The sequence below is a fragment of the Vicugna pacos genome, chromosome 10, assembly GCF_048564905.1.
Source record: "Vicugna pacos chromosome 10, VicPac4, whole genome shotgun sequence".
Lineage (NCBI taxonomy): Eukaryota > Metazoa > Chordata > Mammalia > Artiodactyla > Camelidae > Vicugna > Vicugna pacos.
Genome location: NC_132996.1, coordinates 9,679,554 through 9,705,537, shown reverse-complemented (window position 1 = coordinate 9,705,537; position 25,984 = coordinate 9,679,554). Strand labels below are relative to the sequence as shown.

The 25,984-nt window shown below is 44.3% G+C and overlaps 2 protein-coding genes across 4 annotated transcripts in view; both read right to left on the bottom strand.

Annotated features, from left to right (window-relative positions):
• MAML2 (mastermind like transcriptional coactivator 2) overlaps window positions 1-19,592 on the bottom strand; it is a 343,366-nt gene extending 323,774 nt beyond the window's left edge. Inside the window, exon 1 of the mRNA XM_072968935.1 lies at window positions 17,774-19,592. Within this exon, the coding sequence (XP_072825036.1) occupies window positions 17,774-18,298 (525 nt within the window). The 5' untranslated portion in view covers window positions 18,299-19,592. The remainder of the gene's footprint in view (window positions 1-17,773) is intronic.
• A 4,615-nt stretch (window positions 19,593-24,207) lies between these two features.
• Window positions 24,208-25,984, bottom strand: part of CCDC82 (coiled-coil domain containing 82) — a 30,291-nt gene continuing 28,514 nt past the window's right edge. For all 3 annotated transcript variants that reach the window (XM_031675370.2, XM_031675369.2, XM_072968930.1), the window contains one exon: window positions 24,208-24,473. In XM_031675370.2, coding sequence (XP_031531230.2) covers window positions 24,408-24,473 — 66 coding nt within the window. In that variant the 3' untranslated portion in view covers window positions 24,208-24,407. The remainder of the gene's footprint in view (window positions 24,474-25,984) is intronic.

Sequence of the window (25,984 nt, the reverse complement as noted above, 5' to 3'; positions counted from 1 at the left end):
GCCATCACACACAAGTCTGCATTCAATTCATGGATTTCACAAACTCAAGACGCTGCATCTTTTATCGTCTGGGGGCAAAGGAGGGTACTGATAAAATAAAAATACTTTCCAAGAGACCACAGAACCACTCCATTCCCAGCGCCTACTGTGGGATGAACAAAATAATATAGGTCAATACAAACTTGCTAAGGATATTTTAAAAGCAACTGTAGCAGGATTTGATTCCCAAAAGAAATTTCTGGTGATCTCACTCACGTTTAGGGCATGATTTGCCCATTTCTACATTGTTTCTGTCTCCGCCTTGACCCCAAATGGATTTCCTTCGGCATACTGACCATGAGCAATGGTATCTTCAGAATTTCCATGTCACAGGGACTTAGGGGGTAAGCTGGTTGCTAGTCAGGTCTGAGCTTGCACCGCACCTTACAAAATACTGGAAAAAGCCTCAGTCACCTTATCTGAGCTCTCAGAGAATAGAGGGCACGATGTCTTCAAGGAACTCACCTGTCTTCAAGACACTTACAATGAACTCATGTAAATCTAAGTTTATTCTACAAATGGATGTAAGACCCACTCACAGTGTGATCAGGTCTTGGTACATTTCTCCATGGGAAAACCTAAAATTTCACCAGAAGTCGATATTCAAGATCCTCCAGGTTTGGATTCCTGAGTCCTGAAGAGTCCGCCCCAAGGGCTGACAACCACACCGCCTTCTCTCTGCCCAGCACAGGTATCAATAATAAACCACCATGGCCCTCTTCCCCACCCCCAGCTTGGATACCGCCTTGGAATTCTCTACACAGCCCTTCAGGTGACTACCACCAACCTCCCCTGGCTGCAAGTTGAAACACATTTGCCATTCATGGATCCTACATGTTCAAGCACTTCCTACCTCTTAAAAAACAGGAGAATGGCAACTGTCTCAAAGAGTAATCTGTGGCCCGTAGGCATTCATTCAGAATTCTGTCTGCATTTTAGACGAGTCAGTTCTAATTGCTATTGACTTTCAAATGCCTCAGGTTCACGTGGCTTCCAACGTCAGGCCTGGATCATGTGTGAGCTGGAGTCCCTTATTGCCTGTGTAATTACCTTCTCCTAGATGCAGTCGGACACCATGACTGGACACATGGGCAGTGGTATCATCTGCTGTGTTCAAACCCCAGCTCCACTACGCATGACTGAGTGACCCGGCACATCCTTGCACCTCACACCTCAACTTCCTCATCTGTCAAGTGGAAATAAGATCATACCTACCTACTTCATCGTGTGATTATGAGGGACCATGGGTTAAAACTCAAAAAAACACTTAGAAGAGTGCCTGACACGTTAAACACTTAATAAGTGTGATAAAAAAAAATGTTGAACCAAAAGAACACGTTAAAGATCAGTGTTTCACAGCTGGTACATGGAACATACAGTCACAGAAATAGAAAGGGTTGGGGTCCTTTAAAAATTCATGCTCACCCCAGTTCAGTTCAACAAACATTGACCAAACACTTGCTTACTAGATGTCCAACACTATTGTAATAGCGGAAATACAAAGATGAATAAGACACTTCTCCACCTTGAAGCAAAATCCTAACAGTTATGAACCTCTATACTTTCTCCAGGTAATGAGAAAACACCATCAGCATAAAAAATACACTCACTCTGGATCTGAGTGCATTCAAACTCACTTTTCAGCAAAGAGCTGCAGGTCCCTCTCTTAAGCTCCATCTAAGATCTGCATTCCAAAATAAACAACATCAAGGAGAAAAACTTGGACCAGTCTTGGTTTCAGAGATGAATCTGCTTCTTTGATTCAGGATCAAGCTTCTCTTCATAACACCCTTGCAGTCCTGTCTCCCCAGACCTGCGGGTTGACTCACTAGACTCCTAACAGAGGTAGCAAAGAGTAGCCTTTCATAAATTAAAAACTTTTCTCACCTTGACTTGTGTTCTTACAGATTAATGAATTAAAACACACACACACACACACACACAACTCTTTTTCTGGTCTCCCTTAATCTAGATTTGATGTGCCCTGAGTGTCTGACATCCTCATTCCATTCATGATTGCCATTCTTTCTAGGAGAGTCATTGCTTCAAAATATGTGTGGGTGTGCTTCTGGGAGCTCAAGACAGTCAATGTCCTCATCTTAGATGCAAATTCAGCGGTGCTCTGGGGGCCCAGCTACCCGACTCTGCCAGCTGTTTGCCCTGCACCGTCAGGACAGTGGCTCTGCTCACCAGCAGAGTTAGTGCAGGCCAGTCTGAACCTCTTACCAGTCTCTAAAATGGGTGTAATAATACCCCAGAGAATAAACTTGTGTGTACACATTCGGCAAACTGCAAATTTGCTATTCAAAAGTATGATATTATTAGCACTTCTCAGCTGCTCCGACTCTGTTTCGCATCCGTAGAATAAAAAACCTACACTACACTCACCTTATTTACAGCACAGGGCTTCAGTGAGGACTGTATGGCTTGGCTCCATGCAGGAGCATACTGCGACCATTGCAAATGCCAGTTACTGCTTCTGCCTGCCTCCTGAGGGCCTGCTAATCCTCCATCTCCTTATGGCCCTGGTGCTAATTTCCTGAACGCTTTCTGTTTCTATAACTAATGACAGACAGTCTGCTTTTCTCAAAAGGAGCCTTTCAGCCATTTCTCTTTAATTCTCAAACCTCGGTGACTTCTAACAAAATGATCACGATAGCTCCAGGGCACAGAAAGTGCTGACATGGCCCACCCTCCTCCCTAGAAGCATCAGAACCAGCATCTTGCACAGACCGGCCAAAGTAGCACGTGGCCTGGACCAGGAGGACCACTGTGAGGGCAGCTGTCCAAGCTCAGAGCAGGCACTAGCAAAGCAGCCCATCTTCTAGCTCTGAGGGTAACCGTGTGTTTAGGGTCTCCACTTTTCCCTTCCCAGAGTGTGTGCTTCCTGGTAATTAACCCCAGTCAGTCTCCAATCAGCCACTTCAAGGAACGAAGAGCCATGCATGACTGTATCACTAGTTAAACTGACCTCATTCCTTTGTTTACTCTCTGTCCCTACCCCTGTTCCCTGTAAAATATGAACTCCGTCCAACAAGAACTTTGTCTCTCCTGTGTGGTCCAAAGGCTCAACACAGGACCTAGCATACAGTAGGCACTCAATATATGTAACCTCTATTCCATCATCCTTTTCTTTGTACCAGCATTTTCTACTCATGAGATACTGGACTTGAGAATTTCAATCTGGGAACAATCTTAAGAGATCATCACGGCCCTGTATCTTTCAAATGGTTGTAGCACTGGACCATGGGCCATGTTTTTAATCATGAATCTTTATATATATATATATATATATATATATATATAGAGAGAGAGAGAGAGAGAGAGAGAGAGAGAGAGAGAGATGTACCTTTATATATAATATATAACATATATACACTTATGCCTTAGTATAATTAAAAACTAGTGTTTACATAAAGTCATTTATGCTTTAGTGTGATAAAAAATTAGTGCTGTATATATACACACATATATACATAATATACACATAAGTAAACAGGAAGTGGAGACAGCGGAGGCCCGCCACGTGTTCCTCCATCTCTCTTTCCCACTTCCATCCCTGAAAGATTCATAAAACATCTCTAGTTTAAAAGCTACTGATCTAGTTGTTCACTCAACAAGTATTTATTGTAGATCCCAAATGTTCTAGGAACTGCCAGGGGCTGGGGATACAAGACCAACAAGGTCCCTGGTCCCACGGAGCTTACATTCCAGTGGGGACAGACAGGAAATGCACAAATAAGGAATCAATGTAAATCCAGACAGTGATAAAAGTTATGAAGACAATAAAGCTCTGTAATGGGATAAAGTGATCGGGGAGAGGAGAGAAAAAGAGATTAATCATGTATGTGTACATTAGTTAGGGGAGCCACGTGGGGGGGGTGTCTCTCCAAGGAGGTGATACCTGAGCCAAATCCTGTGTGTGAAGAGTAATCCATCCAAGCACAGTGGTGCAGAATCCAAATCTTGGGGGTTGCAGATGGGGAAACTAAGAAGCAGAGGAGGACTGACTGGTCCCAAGGTCGCCCTGTTAGTTAGCCATGAAGCTTGGACCAGAAAGGAGGTCTCCAGTCATCCCACACTTACCATGATGATACAGTGTTCTCTCTCCTAGTTTCTGCAATTTGGCTTACTCTTTTCTGGAGCAATTTCCTTTAAAGGTGACCTTTTCCATACTCTTTAATGCATTTCTTCACTTTTATTTTCTCTGTAAAGTCACCCATGTAATCAAACTGTGTCTATACACATACTAATAGTAGCATACTATATATACTAAAAATAACCATGGTAGACAAATGGGGTGTGTGTATGTATGTAATGGGGATTTGGGGTACATTTGCTAAGCAAAAGTAAGACCCAATCTATTGGGAAAAGAAAGGCAACTCAACTTTCTTTATCTTATTATTTTTAAAAAGAAAAGGCATGTTACCTTTTCATCTAAAAATCAAAAAAAAATCTTAGAAGAAAAGCTAAGGAGTTTAGAAGTTACTAGGAAAAAAAAAAAGGCACCAACTCCCTGGCTTCATCTAACAGTGAAGCTGAGTGTGTCTACCTTTTGAAACAGAATAAATGACAACCACAACCAAACGCCCCTTCTGGCTTCCTGCTGGTTACATCTTGCTTTGTGAAAGAAGACACACTGGGCTGAACTGGAGCCAGCGATGTGATCCACAGAACCCCAAGATTCTAGGAGTTGTAAAAATGCAATTTGAAGAGCTGTGCTCCAACTCAATCAGGAAAGAGGGAGGGAGGGGGCTGTGCTATCAAAGAAATTCTCTAGATGGAATATTTGGTTGGGTACACTTTCCTTTGTTGGTTGGTTTGGAGCAGATCCTGTGCGTTTCTTTTTTCCAGTTCTATTAAATCCTTACACAGATCTGAGTTTTAAGGGCTTAGGGCTGCCCCTGGGAAATAAGTGATTACACTCTCTGTTTAGGGTTTCAGTGATAAGGGGAAAAAAAAGGCAGTGGATTGAATTCCCCTCCCCCAGGCCAATTTCTTAGTGACTCTCTTTCTCCTTGTTTCCCTTTAAAGCAGAAACATGTTTAAAAAATGAAATGGTGACATATAAAAATTCCCATCATTAACGTGCACTTCTCAATTGTTATACGTATATGAAAGAGAGGCAAACAGATGGGGAGCACGACGTACACAGCCAGGACACCGGGCAATTCCTGAGGAAGGGAGGCTCTACAGTTCACATTTTATATTTCATGTAATTATTTCACAGGAGTACTGGAGTGGAAAACTTCTTTATCTAGAAAAATGTCGCAAGTGTTAAGTGGGAGGAGCTGGGAGAAAAATCAGTGCTTCCCGCTGAAGTACATGTAATAAATCAAACCCTAGTCCTACAACCGAGCTCCTGATCCTGGACCCCTAAACCCCATCAAATAGGCTCAGATAATGAGTGTCTTGTTCCTGACTTCTAGGAAGGGGGGTAAGCAATTCTGTGCGTTCTCCCTTCGCCACATCTGGACCTTGTTCCCAAGATTACCTCAGACCCTCCTCATGGGCACTTCCTCTATTTATTTATTTTTTAATTTGCATTCTTTTTTTATTGAAGTCTAGTCAGCTTACAATGTTGTGTCAGTTTCTGGTGTACAGCATAATGTTTCAGTCACACGTATACACACATATATTCATTTTCAGATTCTTTTTCATTATAGGTTACAAGATACTGAATGTAGTTCCCTGTGCTCTGCAGTAGGAACTTGTTGTGTATCTATTTTATATATAGTAGTTAGTATCTGCAAATCTCCAACTCCCGATTTATCCCTTCCACTTCCTTTAAAAAACAAAACAAAACAGTCCCACCCTGGTCGCCTCTCCTCTCCATTCTTCCTAACAGATCTATTTAAGGAGAGACTGAAGGTTGAAAAACAAGACCAAAGTATCAGGGAACTTATTCACAGGGTAGCAGCCCAAAAGGGGCCTCGGAGCTGAGCCAGGTCACTCTGCAAGTGCCCCTTGTTGGTTCTCCCAGAAGGACGGTAAGCACCAGGGAGGTCAAAAGACTAAGTTGCTACTAGCTGGTATCAGTGGCAGCACTAGGACCTTCACCATTCAATTCCCCAGCCAGGACGCACTGTGATCACTAACAAGTACAGAAAGTAGAACGCAGCATCACTGTTCCGTCCCTCTTTACTTATCATTGATTGTGAAGTGTCAGATGGAAAAAGATGAGACACTTACAGTCATCTGCTACCAAAACAAACAAACAAAAACAGCGACAGGCATTAGAAACTCTGCTTTTCAAGACAACATGCCTACTCCCTCCCCACCCCCCCCACCCCCGAGCTCGCCAGCAAAGTCTTCTGTGACCTAGAAGATCGAAGGCAATTACATTGCCCATATATATTTGCTATGCTGTTTGACTCTCCCAAGGGCAGCATAACAGTACAAGGGGAGTGACATCTTTATGAGGTTAACCCTTTCCTATTCTCAGGGTAGACTACCGAAGGCAGATGTGTTCCCTGGAGCGGAACAAGAACGCTGGAAATTTGGTAGTTAGGAGGAATGCCAGGACCAGGCCATCATCCAGGAGGGAAAAAATAAACTGTAGTTCAGAGAAATAGTGAGCTGGGGAAGCCTATGAGAAGGTTGTCGCACATGAAGTGCAAGTGAGGTGATGGGGGTTGGGGCTCGAATCACCATACAGCGAGGAGACAAAAGGCAAAGCAAGGAAACTCACGCGTGTTAAGCTCCACCACGTGCCTGACAACATGCTAGGTTCCTTCATGTACTGCCTCATTTAATCCTCACCACCTTTTGAGATAGTTTCTATTATCACGAAAAGCAGAAAGCGAGCCTCCAAGATGTTGAGTAACCAGTCCTGGAGCCACGCTCCGGAAGAGAGGGGACAGCCTTCCGTGCTAAGGTTTTCTGGCTCTGATTCAGTTACGCTCTGCTAAGCTACAGACCACCCCAAAACTTAGTGGCTTAAAACAGTTAGGCGGTATTTCCCATGACTCTCTAGGGGGCTGGGCAGTTTCACCGGCGCTCACCCACTGTCCTGGCTGCGCTGGGTTGGAGGAGAGGCTGGTCCAAGATGGCCTCACTCTCGTGTTGGCGGTTGGTACTGGTTAGAGGCAGGGGCACCTTGGTTCTCGACATGCAGAGGCTCATCCTCCAGTTGGCCAGACCAGCTTCTTTATAAGGTGATCTCAGTGTTTCAGGATGACTTTTTTTAAACCATGTCATTGAGATATGATTGACATACAAACACCCAGGTATGCACCCAAGAAACCATCACCACCATCAAGGCCAAAAACATATCCATCACTTCCCCAAGTTCTCTCCTGCCCTCTTTATTTTTATTTACTTATTTGTTTGTTTTGCTTGTTTGTTTATGGTAAGAACACTTAAGATTTACCTGCTAAACAAATTCTCAGTCCAAGAGGGCTTCTTAAACCCCATCCTCAGAAGTGACAGCACAATGCCATTTCTGCCACATATTCTTGGCTAAAACAAATCACAAGGCTATTCAAGATTCAAAGGGAGAAACAGCACCTACCTTTCAATGGGAGGAGGGGTCCAGCCCCCTTACAAAGGGGCACGTGAGATGCAAGGAATCACTGTGATCATCTGAAACACAATCTACTGGAGGCTGTAAACTCCACATCCCTTCTACCATCAAAACTTTAATAGAAATTCTCACCTGCCCCCAACTGTACTTTTCACAGATTTACTGAAAGTTCTGAACAACAGGCTGACGTTTTATAACCTGGAAGAGACATCAGAACACTTGGGTTCTAGTTCTACCTCCACCACTATGGAAACTGGGAGAATTTTCTTTTAAATGGGCTTTAATTTTTCCATCTAGGAGAAAAGAGTTTGGTCTGTTTTCTCTCTAAGGGCTCATGAGACTGTATAAATGGACAGAATAGTGTCTGTTTTTCAATCAATATGAACTAGCCCTCTTGGGGGATGGGCAGGATAGAGAAGAGACAGGGCTAGAAATGAGATGGCTTCTATTTGCCACACACTCCTCCTTTCATTGCTGTGGGTTCAGAATTTGGGCGGCAGCGAGCCAAGGAAACGCCTTCCCATGGGTGGTTGAAATCTCCCGCGATCTGGATGCTGCGCTGACCATTTCCGTCCATTGGATGCTAAGCCGGCACGGGTCCCTGGGCATTATACCAAGGATTAGCATACAAGTCCTTGCCCGTAGGGCTTCTAGACCTGGTTAGACAAAACAATTCCCATGCAGCACACACTCACGCCAGCTAACCCGACAGTGGAGGTGAAGGGGCCCTGGAGCCGGCCCCTTCCTGAGGGAGCTGGGAGCTGTCTCAGAAAAGATATTGTTGCCTCGTCTATGAAAGATCAGGTTCCCAAGGAGAAAACTCATGTTTAATTTAGCACAAAGACAGTTCAGAATCTCTCTCTGGGGGACTGAGCCTGCAAACAGATCCACATGCAAAGAATCTAAGCAAGAAAAGGAAGCTCTCTTTGGTGCCATGGCCACAGGACTTGGGTGCGAACTTTCCCGAGCCCTCGCCTCTGCCCGGTGTTTCTGTCAGGAGGGCCGCTGGTCCCTCCAGTTTACCCTCAGGTCTGTGACCCTGCACTTGTTCAGTGCTTCTGTGAGACAGCCCCGTAGGGTGATCCCACCAGCACACACCTTTTGCTGACTGCAGTCACACAGTGCAGCGTGGCAATCAGCTATGCGAGTCTTAGCTGGTTTAGCAGGCGTCGGCACACTTAGATGCACAACAGCAACAAAAAATTAGTTTCTCAGCTGCTCAGCCAGAGAATGCTTTTATTTTTACATAATTTAGACTCCAGAGACCTCCAGAAATGAGCAGTGCACACAGAAGGATGGCAATCATCATTCCAAAGACACAGTACAGTACACATTGTATTCAATTAAGCCACTTCTTCGCACTCTGGTTACCATGACTCTAAAAGATTATGCTGTGTAGCCAACAAACTCCTGGTAAGTTATTAGCAGTTGAAGCAAACTTTTGCCTTAAGTAAATTTTCGGGGGGGGGGGTGGGGGGTGAGGAAAGAAAAGAAAAGAAAAAGACATGTAAATAACTTTCTGTTCAAATCCTTCAGAACTACCTGAAAAGACATCTGTTGTTCAGTGGGGAATTCAAAGTGTTGGGTTTCATGTGGGTGAGAGTTATTAGTGTGCTGGAAAAGTTCCACAAAGAAAAGTCAACCACATTTCTGACAAAAGAGAATTTCTCTTTTAAATTTAATGTTATCCCTTTCTTTTCAAGTTCTTCTGTTTCTTTTCTTCTTTGAAGTTTCTTTTTGGGGTGGGGTAACTAGGTTTATTTACTTATTCATGTTTAGAGGAGGCACTGGGGATTGAACCCAGGACCTCGTCCATGTTAAGCATGTGCTCTACCACTTGAGCTATACCCTCCCTTCAAAAGAGAACTTTTAAAATGACAGTGTTAATGATTCCGTATTAACGGAGGAAACTGCCCTGACTCAGGAAGCAAGAACACTGTTAAACACAAAACAAAACAAACTCAACATAAATTTGATTCTACAGTTCCTAAGAATAGTATATTTCAAGCGAAAGAGGGGGATGTAAGTTGAAATGCTGGGGAATAAACAAACAAACAAAGTCGTGACTACATTCTTTGCTCTGACTTGGAACCAGTAAATCCATCCTTGGCCAAACATCATCTGCCAAGAATAAGACTATTCTCATTCTAATCCTGTCACTTCTTCATAGAAACTTCATGCTTTTGATGAAGAATTATCACGAGGAAAACTTGCTTTGAAGCCCTGGCAACATTGTCCTTGTGTTTCTTATGGAAAGACACACACGAGGAGGTACTGAGCGAAGAAGAGATTCCAAGCATAAGAACCACATCAAGGCTTGACATTTTCAACACGCTCCAGTCAGGGTTGGGAAAAGGGCAAGTATGGGTCACCTGCTCGTGTCCAGTTGCACTGAATGAACTAATTTTCTAGCAACTTGAGCTAGGGATGTGGCTTTCAAAGGCATAAACTGAAATCTGCACTGCAGGGAACTTCTAAGTCTTTGTGAGTCTGTGACCAGATTCACTCAAGAATTACTCACAGCTCTGAATTAATAATTCAGAAATAATTCAGAAATTTGGACTATTCAGTCCCAAGGATTCCAGATTCTCAATAGAAACAGCTTAAATTTCTCATTTACCCACACGGCCCACACACCACACTCCCAGGGTAACTGAATGGAAACTCTGCCTTGATTCTAGAAGGAGTAAGGAGTCAAATAAACACTCACTCTAGTCACATTCTAGCATAGGAGTCCTAGAACCCCAGGAGTGGGAGAGATATCAGTTGTTCCTGTGCTGAAGAAGGACACTATTTAACTGATTCCAGAAAAATGTAAATCTACTCCAGATGGCATCCCCATACTAAACTATTTAGGGAAATTGGATACCAGGGTACACTTCACTAACCATTTTAAATAAATATTAAAGAGAAAATCCATACCCTTCCACAAAATATAGCTGACACCGTTCTGGGGACAGAATCCAGAGCTGGGAAAACCATGAATCTGACATGAGTGTGTCCTTCCCACATTAATAATAACAGTTAAAATGTATTGTGTCTCTTCAAGGAGCCAGGAAATTACCTCATTTACTCACTCACCCTCAGTAGTTAGTTCTATCACTATTGTTCCATTTGACAGGTGAGGAAACCAAGGCAGGAGAGTTTAGTTAACTTAACCAAGAGGACACAGTTATTAAGTGGTGGTAGAACTGTTATCTGGAACAAGGCAGTCTCACCCAAGCCCCAAGCCCCTAAGTTCTCCACTGCCTTACCTCCTTAAACTAGCTTTAACACTTCAGTTTCCAACCATACCCACACCTGCTTCAGACTGTAAATTCTACGAAGGCAAAGGCTACATCAAATTGCTCATCGTGGATACCTTAATTCTCTGCACGATGATTCTTTATTTAATTAATAGATAATTTCCCCAAACTCCAAAAGCATCCAAGTCCACAATCTTGATAGGAAATTTCAGAACCTTTGCCAAACTCATTAAGACCTATGGAGGCCATAGTGCATATAAAATACTGTTATTTGCCCATTTCATAGCCATCCCTTTGGCAATTTGGTTGTAGTAGGGCCTAATTCTCTAGCCTTCTTCAAGCCTGGTGAAGAATACATAAACTTCTCTCTTCATCCCCTTTCTCCAAGGAAACAGAACAGCTTTCATCCTTTCACACCTGCCCCTTACCTATGTGTAGGAAAGGGTCAGAGCTGACAGCGGTCGGTAGACAGCCCATTAGGTACGGGCAGTCTCTCAGCATCCTGCCTTGAATCAGGGAGAGGAGGAGCCACCTACTCCATAGGGAGCCTCCCCTGAGCCCGGTGAGCAGGGACCAAACAGGGGGAACATGTCTGACTGACCCTTAGGGCAAGTAACAGATCGGTAACACACCTGCATTACAAAGCCAGGAAGAAAGTAAGTGTATCTCAAAGAGCATCTGAGATCGCAGCTTCTTACACATTTCTGCTCACGATTTTCTTTTCTTCTTCTTCCTTTTTTTTTTTTTTTTTTAATGAAAAGAACTTTTCCAAGGTAGTAAACAAGCAAACTCATTCGTTGGGAAGATCAGTTTACACATCAGGAGAAGACACTTTTACCCATGGGGCCATTTTTCTTTGCACCGGGAAGTCTGGCCAGCCTAAGATGAGAGGTGTAGTTGCTTCTGCTTCTTTTAGTTTCTCTTCTGCGTCTAGCTAGCGTGCTTTTAAAACCACCTCCTTGCGATGCCAAAGGCCGTGTCACGCTGTATATAACTCACAGTGAATGGGAGAAGTGTGTAAATAGCGAGGCATTAAGCAGCTCAGGGGACTTGAAGATAGGTAATACAGAACACTTAGGCAGTGCGCCATGCGAAGAGGCTGCTGGAGGGGAAATGTAATACTTGTCTTCAAGTATATGAAGGATTATTATTGCTTCACAGACGCCGACTTCTTTGAGCCTTCCTTGCTTCTGATCTACTCTTGCCAGAGCTCCAGACCCTCCGGGAAGGGGATCGACCTCCCCTGTGTCTCTCTCGGCTCACACCCCACCACGGTGTCAGCCGGGCTCCGCGCTCGGTCCCCGCGGTTCACACACACCTGCACGCAGCTACCCCACTCCTCCTTTCCACCTTCTCGCCCTCCTCCCAGGCCTGCGGGTGACCCACACTCTCCATAAAGTGCTGCCGGCCTAAGTTTGAACCTCTGGCTTCCCAACTACTAACAGCACTCGTGTTTTGAGCGCCTAAGATGTGGCAGGCACTATGCTGACTGCTTTGCAAAGGGAACATTAGCTGTACTTTACAGATGAAGATACTGATGCCCCCACAGAATAAAATTATTTCCCTAAGATCCTATAGCGAAGTAGGTGTGAAGTAGGGATCAAACACAAGTCAAACTATAAAATCTAGGCATGAAACTCTTTCATTTATCAAACCTTTATGCCTCTGTCTCCTTGTCTGTAAAATAGCCAAATGTTGCTTATCTATCCCCCTCTTTGTATTTTTAATTTTTTGATTTGTATTTTGGGGGGGCGGTAATTAGTTTTGCTTATTTATTTTTTAAATGGAAGTACTGGGGATTGAACCCAGGGCCTCATGCATGCTAAGCACACACTCTACCACTGAGCTACACCCCCATCCCCTCTTTTTTTTTTTTTAAAGCATTACATAAAGTATACAATAAAAGTGCCTTGACATCCTACGCACTTTTCCTGTCCCCCTCCCTCTCTGGTTTTCTGTATCAGTTTTGGTCCATTCCACCTAGTTAGTCCTTTTGCCAGTTACCTTATCAATGTGGTCCTGATGTGCCCACTAGACTGTAAGTAAGAAGGGGCCATGTCTTTAGCTGTATTCCTCTCTATTCTCCCACAGGCCCTGTTAAAGTGGGAGGGAAATTATCACGAAAATGCAGAAGAAAGAATTTAGAATTGTTTTCGTTAAGTGTGATCCTGCCTATGAACCTACAAAGGGTCTGGACTGGAGCACAAGGAAGTGGCGGAACCCACTTGGAAGGGCTTAGCCACCACGCATAGCAGACAGAACGGGATGATTTTTCTCAGATTCCCTTCTAGGCTTTTCAAGATGAAATAGCAGCACTAAAAAACACACACACACAACAACAATAAAAACAGAATCAGCCAGTCAGGGCCACTCTTCTTAGTCATGCTGAATTGTTAAGCTTAAGAACATTTGAAAACCCGTGTTTGTCTTGATCCTTAACAAAAGGTTTCCCGGCGTAAGGAAGCCATGCAGCATTAAACTTCAAGGTTTGGAAAACTTTGATAAATATCACCTAGCAACGGCATTATTTCAAAGAAAGTAGATGGCCCTCTATAAACAAACGTTGACCTAAACTAAGCAAGACATCTCGGTTGACATAATAACACGACTTTGCTGTCAAAACAAGCTTTCTGTCCATTTTTGATAAAGGATCGCACCAACTTCTCTCCCCACTTGAACTCTTTTGCCTCTGTAAGATCTTATATTTACTGGAAAGAAGTAGTAGGAAGGTCCTGGGTAGATAAGAACTCTCCCTATATTACTTTGTTCTGGAAAACAGAACAAAAATAGGTCAGTTCTCAAGGAAATGATGGCTGCATATATAAATAATGCAAACACTCCTTTCCCGGTCCCATGGAAGATGCTCATCACACAGACAGCTACAGACACCCAGATCTGGCCAACAAATTATTTCTGTTCTTGCCGTCCCGCAACTGCTCACCCTACAGCCCTCAAATTTTAAATTGTCAATTGGAAACTTGATTATTATCAGTTAAAAATAACCAGGGAACTCTGGCAATGATTTAACTTGTTTGACTTTCTTAAGCTAACAATTAACATTTTAGACTATTGTTGACAAAATATTGAACTTTCCCATGCCATGTGTGCAAACTGCTTTTCTAATACTGCTGACACACTCCAGCGGAGACACCTTTCAAAACTGCTCCGGTCCACGCAGGAGCCTGTAAAAGGCCCTAAACACTTTTACACCGCGGCACATTTTAACGAGGATTTCTTGGGACCTTCGGGAACACTGAAGTACACGGATAGCTCAGTCTTATCTTGACAGCACTGCATTTGAAATACCAATCCCTCTGTTTACAATAAAAGCTATTTCACCATTTAAAACAGACAACTGAAAGCTTAAGTACACTTTTAATCCCTGGCAAAACCGGTATGAGGATTCATTGTTTAGCAGTTTATTATTAGTAATACTAGTAATAATGCCTTGCATTTCTGCGGTGCTTAATTTTTTTTTCTCCTAAAGCCTATTCAGAAACACATTCATTTGCTTTCTCAACAAGCCAGGGCAGCATTATTGTTCTGTTTCTACGGACGACTGCTAAGTAACTTGTCCCAGGTCACCCCAGCTGGTTCGTGATCAAGCAGGCACGGACCCGGGGATGCAGACTCCTCGTCTGATCTGCTTCTTTCCCTCCACACTACATTAGGGAAAAGATAATCTCTGAAGCCAAAGATGACTTGGAACCACTTATCTATCCATCCTAGCAACACAGTCGAAGCAACAGAAAAAGAGCTTGTCTCAGGCAAAAGGGAAAGATTAATAATGCACCACGGAAGCTCTAAACCTTTCTGGTCCATGGACCAGCAATTATTCAGTTTCACAGTTCATTCAAAGATTCAAACATACTTCACCAGAAAATGATTTAGTGCCTAAAGCCTGCTCCAAGTGGTTGGAAATGCAGATCTGCTTAAAGCCCTCTGAAAGGCCCTGTTCCTGCAGTCTCTGCAGTAATGGGGCTTCCCCTGAACTTGGACTTGAGCTAAATGAAGAAACTGGCTGACTAAGGGCTGCAGAATTAGGCTCTCAAAGTGGACGGAATTAGAACTGGCTTAGAGGTTATTCTTGCGTTGTTCACGCAACTTCGGCTATTGGAAATCTCAGACATGATAAATTTCTTGCAGTACAGCACCTCTCAAAGTCAACATTCTCCCACAGAACAGAAGTTCTCCTCTCACCCTCATTCAGATATTTCTGACGCTACACAAGGCATTGTACTAGCAGGTATGCAGGACACAGTTTCCATCCGAGGACACAGTCAGTGCAGATGCTATTTTAGATGATCGATAGTCTCTCCCCTTCTCCAAAGGACATTTATGGCCACTTACGGAATACGAATTAACTATTAAAGGGATACCTTCAACACACCTGGACAGAAATAAATCTGGTTACGGACACATTATTCCAAAAGAATTCTGACACTCCTTCTGTGCAGAGGCCCCCTTCAGTGAATGGTGTTTCTGAAAATAAGGGGAGCCCGAGCAAAGTGAGACCTGTAGATCTAGTGGGCTCAGTGAATCACCACTCCTGAATGCCCAGGCCTCCCTTCGGACACAATGTTATCAGGTCAATACAGTACTTGCATCACCATCTCTCAGTACCATGCTGAGTAACAAAGCGCCAAATTTAGAAACTAAAATGGAGAAGGGAATTTCCAATAACCGGAAGAGGGGTGCTGGGTCAACCCTGGCCATGGCACACGTTTGCAATGGAAAGCCACCATTAGCAATAACTTGCACATTGTCCTCCCAACTCTCACTGCATCGCTCGTCATCACTGCACTCAGGGAGGCAGCTCCTCTAAAGGGAGGTTTCAGGGGATGACTGGTAACTCGGAGAGAGAAAACAGACCCCTCCTAGACCAGGAGTGGTCTTGTAGCCACCTCTGACTTCTGCAGCTGTGAGTCTCCAGTCGGGAAAGGCCAGGCGCCGCGCTCGCCCTTCCTCCCAGAGTGGATACAGCCACCGTAAAGTTACAATAACCACTGCAGTCGGTTTCATTTCACATCCCCAAACCCCCAAGAAGAGGAGGCAGCCTCGTCTTCCTTCCAAATTTGACAAAGGCAAAAACCACAAGAACGAGGCCATAAGCAGACACCTTCCTGGCAGAGGCTGGGATGTGATGGCTACGTCTGCTCTTGGCACCCAGGACAGAGATCAGTCTTCTCCTCTGAGAAGGGCTGGGCGCCTGGTTCCCTGTATCATCCCCAGAAACACTTACCAGGAGACGGCGGAGTACACAAAGCCGTATTATTGGGAGACTTGCAGACAGATTATAAATTGACTGGGGACAATCAAGGCATTTAGACACTTTTGGCTGCAGATGCCAGTGACACACACGCACATACAAACCTCATTCTTCTCTCCATTCGAGTGATTCTTTTCCAGCCCCTCCCCCCTTCACCTCAGCATCTCTGTTTCAGGAAACAAACTCCCCTTGCTGTCCTAGGGAATTCCAGGGAGAGGTGGGGATAGAGCAGGTGGGAGGGAAAGGAAATCAGGCCTTGAAGCGCTGATAAAACCCCACAGGCTAACTGTATCCAAGCATAAAACAGCAAACACTGTTTAACTGTTAGTTATTTTTCATCTGGAGTTGGCGCCAGGAAGCTGCAGTTCTAGGCATCCCAAGCCAAATGTGTGTGTGGTGGGACAGAGGAAGATCAGTCTAGCCCCTGGAGTTTCTGGAGCCTTCACCACCACAGACCCAGGCCAGAGATAAGGAGGAGCCGCCAAGCAGCATCCATGTGGGCCTGGCTGGAGGACGGCCTCTCCCTACGGCTCCTTCTCCAGCTCCCTCGGAGGCTTCTGGAGGCCGTTTAGGCTTGCCTGGCCGTTTCCTGTGGCTGATTTTCATCAGGGCTTGCTTGGGCAAACTGGAGCGGCGCTGTCAGCAGACACAGGACTTCCGAAGCCCCGCAGAACTCAGAAATTGGAGGAAGCTTCCAGGGCTGCAGGGCAGGGCTCCACCTTCTACACAGAGGCCACGGCCACAGCCCAGCAGCTTGGCGGGGGTTGTGGGGGAAGAAGCCAGCGCACGGCAGGCAGTCACCTGACCAGGACTGGCCCCAAGAACCAATGATTCGAGGGCTGCTCCCTCTGGGATGGGGTGTGTCCATGCCTCTGAGGAAGAACTTCCAGCCAGAAACTTAATCACAACTTTCAGGTCTGAGGTCCTGTCACCAGGAGTGGCTGAAGACAAGGTACTTTCTAGGATGACAGCATGGAAATAGCCCCCTTGCGCCCGCCCACTTTAAAGCATGTTGTAAGTCAGCACTGCCTGATCATAGCGCCTGAGAAAAGCAGCTGGACTGGGGCACTGGGGGAGTCCAGAGGAAATCAGGGCCTCTTAAAAACATGCCCTCTCCAGGCTTTGGGGCAGTTCCCCCAAATTTGGTTTTTGAGTGAGGGGACCCTCAGGGAACTTCGTCTGTTAGATTACCATTTACGTTCTCTTCACCCAAGGACAAGGGGCCACTTCAAAGAGGGGAGAGAAAATGGGACAATAAGGAAAAAGCCTGGATAAAGGGCAGCTGGACTGCTCAGTGCTTTCAGGCTCAGCACAGCTTGCTGGGCCTACTCAGTGCTGGCCAGCCAACGCAGGAGGCTCCTTGAGACAAGGCCTTCCTCAGGGGCTCAGATCTTGCCGCTTGTAGCCAACCCTTCCACAAGCTGTGGGCCCCAGGGAGCCTCTGGAAAATGCAAGTTTCTGACCACTTAAGGAATACTCTTCAAGGCAAGGGAAACTCATGAATGAGCACCCGCAGAACTTGACGAGAAAGAGCAGAACACTGCACAAATGACACACCCAATGGCTTCTGAGGTCATCAGGTGGCATCTTGGCCCTTTTCACTGCCGTCCACCCTACATCAGGCCGAGGAAAGCTCCACCCTCACCAAAGGCCACATGACCACAGCCAGAATCAAGAGAAAACCAGGTGCCTTACCGCGATCAGGGCTGAGTTCCTCTGGTCCCCGGGGGTCGAAGCCGGTGGCTGCTGCTCCCCTTCGATCCCACTGATCCCACTGCTGCCACCATTATTGCTGCTGTCCAGCAGGTGCTGCTGGTGGTGATGGTGGTAGTCTGGCGGGGGCGGCGGGGCCGCTTGCGTGGCCGCTTGGGAGGCTGTAGGAGGTGCGGCAGGTGGTGGTGGAGGGGCTGTCGTCGTGGTGGCCGCGGTGGCAGTGGCCTTGGCGTGTTTGCCGGCCTTCCTCGCCCCCTGGCCGTGCTGTACAAGGCTCAGGAGCTGCAAGGTGCTCTCTCTTTCCCGATCTGAGCTCTCAGCCCTACCACGTTCATAGCGTCCTTCACAGCTCAGGTGGTGCTGGCGGCAAACGGCGATTCGAGCCCGAAGGCGCTCCACAATGGCACTGTGCACTCTCGGGGTGACGGAGCCCCCTCCAAGGAGCCCCGCCCCAGGGGCGCCCCCTAACCCTCCGGTGGGGGCCTGCGGGGGCGCTGTGTCCCCCATCTTACTGGACACAATGATTGCTGCCTCTGGGATGGTGAAGTGGAAGGAGGCTATTGCTGGTTACTGCAGGCAAGTCTGCTTTTGACAATGTGCGCTCAGTGTTCAGGGCCACATGAACAGAGGTCTTCAGAGGTTGAGGGGGGAGTCGTGGAGAAGGTATGGGGGAAGGGAATTAGTGAAAAAGAGGGTGCGGAGAAAGAACAGAAACCAATTGCAGAGGATAAGTTGGAAACAAACCCCAATCAACTTACTCTAATTGCATTTGACAGCTCTGGAGAAGTTGGACAGAGTTAGTGGGGTTTTTTTCTCCCCCAGCAAGCTGACAAGAGCCACTAGGTACTTCGTAAATACACGATCTGTGGGTTAGAGCAAGAATTCAGGGATTGTCAAGGGAGAGAGAGAAACAGACAGCAACAGGAATTGAGAGAGAGGGTAATGGAGAGCTGGACTCCCCCTCACGTAGTTGTTTCTGAAGATTCTTTATGGGGATGTTTCTGCAAAGAAACACATTTCCACCATGCTCGATGGAACCCCCAGCCTTTACTTTTCCTCAGGTTTAAAAAAAAAAAAAGTGCTGTTTCAGAAGCTTTTTTGAAGTCAATGTTCAAAACGTACAAAAATCCAGAGAGACTGTCTTTTGGTTTTTAATTTTTCCTCCCTTTCCCTTTGCTCCGGTGTTTTCTCGGGGGGGGGGGGTGCTGTAGGATGTCTTCTCTCCAAAGAGGGAGACAGCTTTTCAATTGTTAATGTCAGTAACTGGACTTTTGGACCATGCTTTTTTCTTCAGCTAATCCAATCACCGGTAAAAGCCTCATTCCCTGTAAGGTTTCCCAGCTTTAAATGCAAGCAGTCTGAAGTCACTAGCCACTGAGAGAGAGCCTTCAACACATTTTTCTTTTTCTTTCCCTCTTACGTTTCTATTCCTCACCCCCGGCTCTATTCTAATACAGTATCAAGAGAGACAAACTCTTCCGAGAGTAATTTACAAACGATGGTCAAACTTACAAACTTCCAGCAAATTGCACCGAGTCATGTCCAGCCACTTTTCTGTCCACTTTTGTACATTCCATCCCCGGCCAGTGGATCTGAGGGTCTGGACTCGCTATAAGCAATGTGGTTCTATCTCTTGGATGGCTCCGCGTTAGAGATGGAAAAGAAAGTAGCTTGTCTTTTCCTTTCTCTTTCCCGTCTGTTGTTCGCCGCTTTGCTGACACTGGCTCCGCTGCCCGGAGTCACGGCGCTTCACAGGCTTTCATTGTGCTCCGATAGGAGAGGGAGAGAAAGAGAGTGAGACAGAGGGAGAAAGAGAGAGCCAGCGAGCTGCAGAGCGGGTGGGGGGGCCGGGGGGCGGGGGGAGAGCTCGCCCGAGGCTCCCTGGTGGAAGGCGGGTGCCACTGCACGGGCGAGCGGCCGCGGCCGGCGCCGGGGAAAGGGGAACGCAGAGGGCCTCCCAGCGGCTGAAGAGGTGAATCCCAAAGCCTGCGCGTCTCGGCGGCGCGCGCAGCTCGGCCTCCTACTTGGCTCCGCGGGGAAGGCTGGGGAAATTCCCCAGCCTCTACCCGACTACTTCACCGGCTCGAAATGTTTCAGAAATTCCCGGCCAGGGAATGTATTTTCCCTCCCAGACCTCCGTTACGCCCCCCTGAGGATGTCGTTTTCATTTTTCAATCAGTTGTCAACGACACCCCTGAGCACCCTAGTGAGAGCTGGGTGAGCACTGGGAGATGCTCATTAGTGTCACAGGGAGACGTAGGGTGTGTGCGTGCTGGGGGCGGGGGGAGGGGGGAGAGAAGAGGCAATCACATCATTAGCTGCTAAAGGGACAGCAGGTGTCTCTACCTGCCTGCCTGTTTTGTATGTCTCTGGCTAAGTCAATCTGGATGATCACAAGCAAAGCAGTAGGAATAAATACAGTATTTTGCTAAGATGAAATTGCCAATACCAGTTCTGGAAAAGAAAAAAAAAGATTTCTTTGAAAAGGCAAGGCTGCGTATGACAAGCTAAATGCAAGATCTGAGGTCTGCACAGCTGTCTGGTTTACATGTATAATGAGGAAAATGATTATGTAGTAGTCGAGAAGTTTAATAACACAAACCAAATAGATCTGACACAGATGGTTGTCCCCTCATCTTCAGATAACCTCTGCCTTTAAGATCTCAAGATGTATACTGGAGTCAGCTTATTATTATCAATTACGGAGAATCAATTAAAGTGAGCACAATACTGGTAAAGTCAGTGTAACAGAACACATCTGACTCCGTATTAGATCTGTTCCTTTGGCTTTAACCCTGTGCCCTGTTTCCTAGGCTTAGCCTTGCTAGCTCTGTACCTTTTGTAAAAGAATATTACCTTTAGCCTGAAATATACAGGAGAGCCTATTCTCCAGGCTCCGACCGCTAAGGATAGCAACACTTTCGCACTTACATAAAGACAACAAGTTGCAGAATAGAAAATAATGTTTGTTTTGTTACAGGTTTTACAGGGGCACCATGACCTGATCCACGGGAACAGCTGCAAGATCAAGGAATTCCTACAGCAAGAAGTTTGCAACAACCAACAACACCCCCTCCCTTTTTTAGTATAAAAGAAGCCTTAATTCTGACTTGGGGAAGATGGACTCTGCCATCTTCTGAGCCAAATAAAGTCGCTATTCCTTGCCCCAATACCTCGTCTCCCAATTTATTGGCCTGTTGTGCGGTGGGCAGAATGAGCTTAGACTCGGTAACATCAGGACCGTAAGTATTCTGTGTATCCTAACGTGGAAGTCACTTGGATTTCAGTTCTCAAGCTACGGGACTTTGTTAATTTAAACCAACTCTGGCATTTCAGTAACACCATCCTGCTTCAAACTGAGCTGTGGACAGAAGTGAATGGGTAAAATCAATGCAAACATTTTAAGACTGGCTTAATCTATAACTTAATTCTCGATAGGCTGGCCTACATCGGTCCATTTTATTTTCACAAATCCTGGAATGTCAGTTTGAAGTTGGGGACAAGTGCACTCTAATGGAATATAACTGTTTTACTTTTCATTAGAACACACTTCTGGCTGTCCCTTCCAAGGCTAAGTTCCTCTCTGCTCATAAAGAAAGGCAGAAATTTATCTTTGTTATGTACACAACTTTGAATGGAGAACTCTCTAGTGAGGTGTCATTTAAACGTGGAGTTTTGCTCATTATAAAATGATCAAATATAAATGGGATTTTTTAAGTTTATTCATTAAGCATTATCTTATATTGGTGCTTTATATTCAGCAGTCATACTTGATAAAAGAGAAAAAATTAATATTTAAATTTAAAACTTACTGTTCACACTAATAGTCCTGTAGTAGCATGGGTTTTGATTAATAACAAAGTCCTTAGTCAAAATCTGCTGTTCCCAAATGACGTAAAGTCAGATACCTATGCTAGATAGGGACACACCAAGCAAGAAGTTAATACATTGTCATGCTATATTCTAGTTGTGTAGGACACGCCTCTACAGTTTTTGTATGCATTCACCCTTTACAGCCGTTTAATTTCAAGCTGACATCATTATCATCCACATCCTCATTTCTACTCACATCAGTTACTATTACTCACAGTCACTGTTTCAGGAACAGCACTTCACATGTATTTCCCTTAATGCACAAACAATCCTGAAGGATAGGTATTATTAATCTCATTTATAAGTGAGGAACCTGAGGCTCACGGAAATTAAACCATTTGTTCCAGTTCATGTAACTAGGAAGTAACAGATCAGGACTCGAACTCAAGGCTGATTTCAAAGCTATGCTCTCTTAACCACTGGGTTTGCTGCCTCAGTATCAAGTGTGAAAAGAGTTACAGGGAAGCCAGACTATCCCCAAAATAGCTCAAGGGCTGCAATTACACCTCAATCAACATGCTGGCGTCTAAGCAAGTCCCATAATGCCTCCAAGAAATGAGTAGTGAATAGAACTACTCATCTGAATATGAGAGCAGACAAGTGAGAAAATATGGTCAATTACATCCAGCTACCAATAAAATAAACATTTCTTTTTTCCTTGTCTTTCCCTTTTTATGGAACTGTGCACTCTTATAACCCTAAAGCTTCTGCATACCCCTATGATTTTTTTCAAGCATTTATTCCTTATTTGTCTATTTGTCTTCCTCATCATCCCTACTATTCACAGCTAACACAGAGCATTTAACACTCCAGTAATAAATGCCATCTAAAAAGTGCGTAGACATATGAGATTTATAAGTTTACAAACCATTTTTTGCATTATATAGCATCAATATTGATGATGATAAAATAATACAGTATGTCGTGATACCTGTGAAAGTTAATTCTGCTTTTTCAACATTTCTATTTCCTTCTAGACTTCTTGCTTTTGGCCCCGTGATCCACGCAAATTCTCATTCCCCAACAGCCTGTCTCTTTGCCACTCTTTTGGTGTTATAATGTACATAAAAGCCTCTTGTGCTCTCCAAACACCCACTGAAGAGGCTTGTTCGGTTGCAGTGACCTCAGACATCAGCAGAACTAGCGATTAGCATCTTCTGATCAACGGTCAGAACGCTGTTCTAACAGGAAAGATGCTTCAAACCAGCAAGATACCTGACCTAGGAACTGGGTCAGCTGCCATTGTAGGTCCCTAAAATCATCAGTACCTTCATTTTTACAAATTAAATGCATGCTGTGAAAAGAACAGATAAATTAATTTTTGAAACTCTCCAGCTGGAATTCTCAACTCTTCAGCTGTCTCAAGCTCATCTGTAGTGTCACATACCATCGCTTCGTCCTCAGCTTTCAATCGTGGCTTCACAGGGTTAAGGATGATTTCCATATGCCCGCGAAATAATAATACTACAGATATGTGACTGAAATTTCTATTTCACACTTAAAAAAAAAAAAAAGGTATGCACTCCTCACAGGAAACAGCACAAGTGTGCTCACAACTTTGTAAGCTTCTCCTACCTGTTCTGTTTACAATCATCATGGCGTAATTCTGGAAAATGAATTGCAAAAAATATTCAGTATTCTCTAGGTAAGGACTTAATAAAATGTAGTTTTTAATGTAGGCACTACATACATACTGAAGTCCATGCCATGAACCCCATAATAGGGGATGCCAGGTTCAACCAAAACTTCAAGTAAGAAACAAGTACCTAAAATTCCACTGGAAAATAGATACCACTAGAACACCATTTTTAAAAATTAAAGATACAGAATAGACAAGGTTCATTGGATCACTCCAAAACCATTTTACTTTATTATGTTATGGGAAAATTTAGAGGTACAAAGCAATGCAGATGCCAAAATACGCTTTTAAACTATTTTTGGCTGAATTTGTCTCTTTGAGATCTTCTAATCCTAACAAATACTTCTATGGGAAAAGTTCTGGATAAAAATAAATAAAATACATCTTAATTATTAACACAGACAAAATTGGATAGAAAAAAGAAAGAACATTATGAAGCATGAAAATACATGTCATGAAATTATTCCTGAATGTGAGGGTTGGAAGACTCTGCAGGCCTGAAATCTATTTGTAAGGGGAACTTCAGAAAAGAAAAAACAAAAAACAAAAAACACTCCTCTACTTCGAATGGGTAAACTAACAGTTTGATTCTGAGGCAAGGGAACTGAACTGAATGAAACACTGAGGTTTCTTCCATGTCCCACTGATTTAGATAATGATAGTAGTAAAAAATATATTCGTGAAGATCATTTAATACTGCAAAAGGGTAATAAACAGCTCTGGGCAGGGATGCAGCAGTAAATACACAGAGATGTTAGTCTAAATACATTTAAATACAGTGTTTTTCTACTAAACTGACAGGACATAAACAGCTTATTCACTTGATAGTCATCTGTTATAAAGGCATTGTTATATAACTTTAAAATACACTTAATTAAAAATTATTAAGCTTATGTTTCCTATGTACAGCAGATAAAAGCTTTATTAAATGGTAGAGTGCCGTCTCATGGAAATTCCGATGAACACATGTTTCACACAAGATATTTTGCCATGAAGATATACATAAAATATACAAATATGTCACATGATACAGAGAAATAAGACTCATGATCTTCACATTTACAGGAATTTATAAAATCTTCTCTGAAGGAAATGTGTTACAATTCAGTCAAACTTCTCATCTTGAAAGTAATCCGCAAAATTGAGATATTCTTGAAGTTGACCATATTTCTGTGTATACAATAAAAAAGCTAGTTATTTTACTCAAAGCAATGAAGATAAACGAGGCCTTTTCAATCTACTGACACAAATAGGAACAAGTTTATCTCATGGAAATTGTGAACAAAAATCTTTTTATTATAAACAGGGACTCAAAACTTCAAATAAGCATTTCTAATTCAGATAAAGCATTGGAAAGAGATCAAAAATGAACATTAACTTCATAACTTTCTTATAAATTGTAATTTTTCTATTATGTTTATAGTAGAAGTATAACAACTTCAATAATTTATTCAACAAAAATTTGTTGAACACACATCACATCTCAAATATTCTACTAATGACTGTCTAGGTACCAAAAATAATTGCTTTCCCTGCCCCTACGGAGAACAGAGTTCAGCAGCGACAACCAATTACAAGTGCCAAAAGGAAGTCTAGACACTGCCATGAGGATTCAGAGGAGAGGTTATGGTTAGCTGAGGTGGCCAGGGAAGAGTGGCCTTTAAGCTGTCCTGGGGACAAAGGTTTGCAGGCAAAGATTTGGTGGAGAGCTTTCTCTAGGAGATGAAGGCCCACACAACAACAACAAGACAGGGAAGTACGGGGTTTGACTGTGGTCTGAGGCTCTCTAGGGGAGCAGAGAGAGAAGACTGAGCCAAAGACGCTGTGGTCAGAGAATTAAAAGCATGAAAAGCTAGGTTCCAGGGTTCAGCAACAATGTGACAGGCAATGGGAAGCCGCCAAAGGTCTTATTAGGGCAGGAGAGTGACATGATCTGAGGGGTATTAAAAAAAAAAAAAAAGAGGTAAACATCCATTCCAGACTGGTATGGTGACTAGTTATGAGTCTACCGTAATAATTTAGGTCATGAGGGCCTGAATTTGAGTGACAGCAATGAAGATGGAGAGGACAGAGCAGAGCAGGACAGGAGAAGAGAGGAGGCAGGATGATTTGGAGATTTCAAGGCTGACAGAGTGCGAGGTGCTTCCTTCAGGTGAGGAGAGGGACTGGCTTCTACTCCCAGTGGGATGAGAGGGGGTCCTGACAGCTCTGACTTCCGTGGCGACAGGGACTTAGGGAAGGGTATGTGAAGAGTGTGTTTTCTTTCTAGAAAGGGGCCATGAAACCTTTCCTTCCACCAAAGACCTCTGACTAGACCGCCTTGTCTGGAAAGAATGAAGAAAGGAACAGGAGGGGAGATAACCTGTGGACGACTCAAGGGTTCTGTGGGCCAAGTGCTCCAGCTTCTACCAGATGTGAGTAAAGTACCTCAGGCTTAGAAACCTATACCTTAAAAGTTTGACCGTTTTTGTGCTTTTTATGTTAACTTTCTTTATATTCTTTTTTTTTATTGAATTTCTTATGGAAAATTACAATCTAGCCCAGCTACACAAAGAAAAGGAAGGAAGATGCCTCCTTGTTTTTATTACTAACAGCAGCTGATGTGAACTGGCCACTTTCTAACTGCTAGGCCCTATACAAAATGCCTAAAATGTGTCAGTAATTTAATCTCCTCAGTCAAA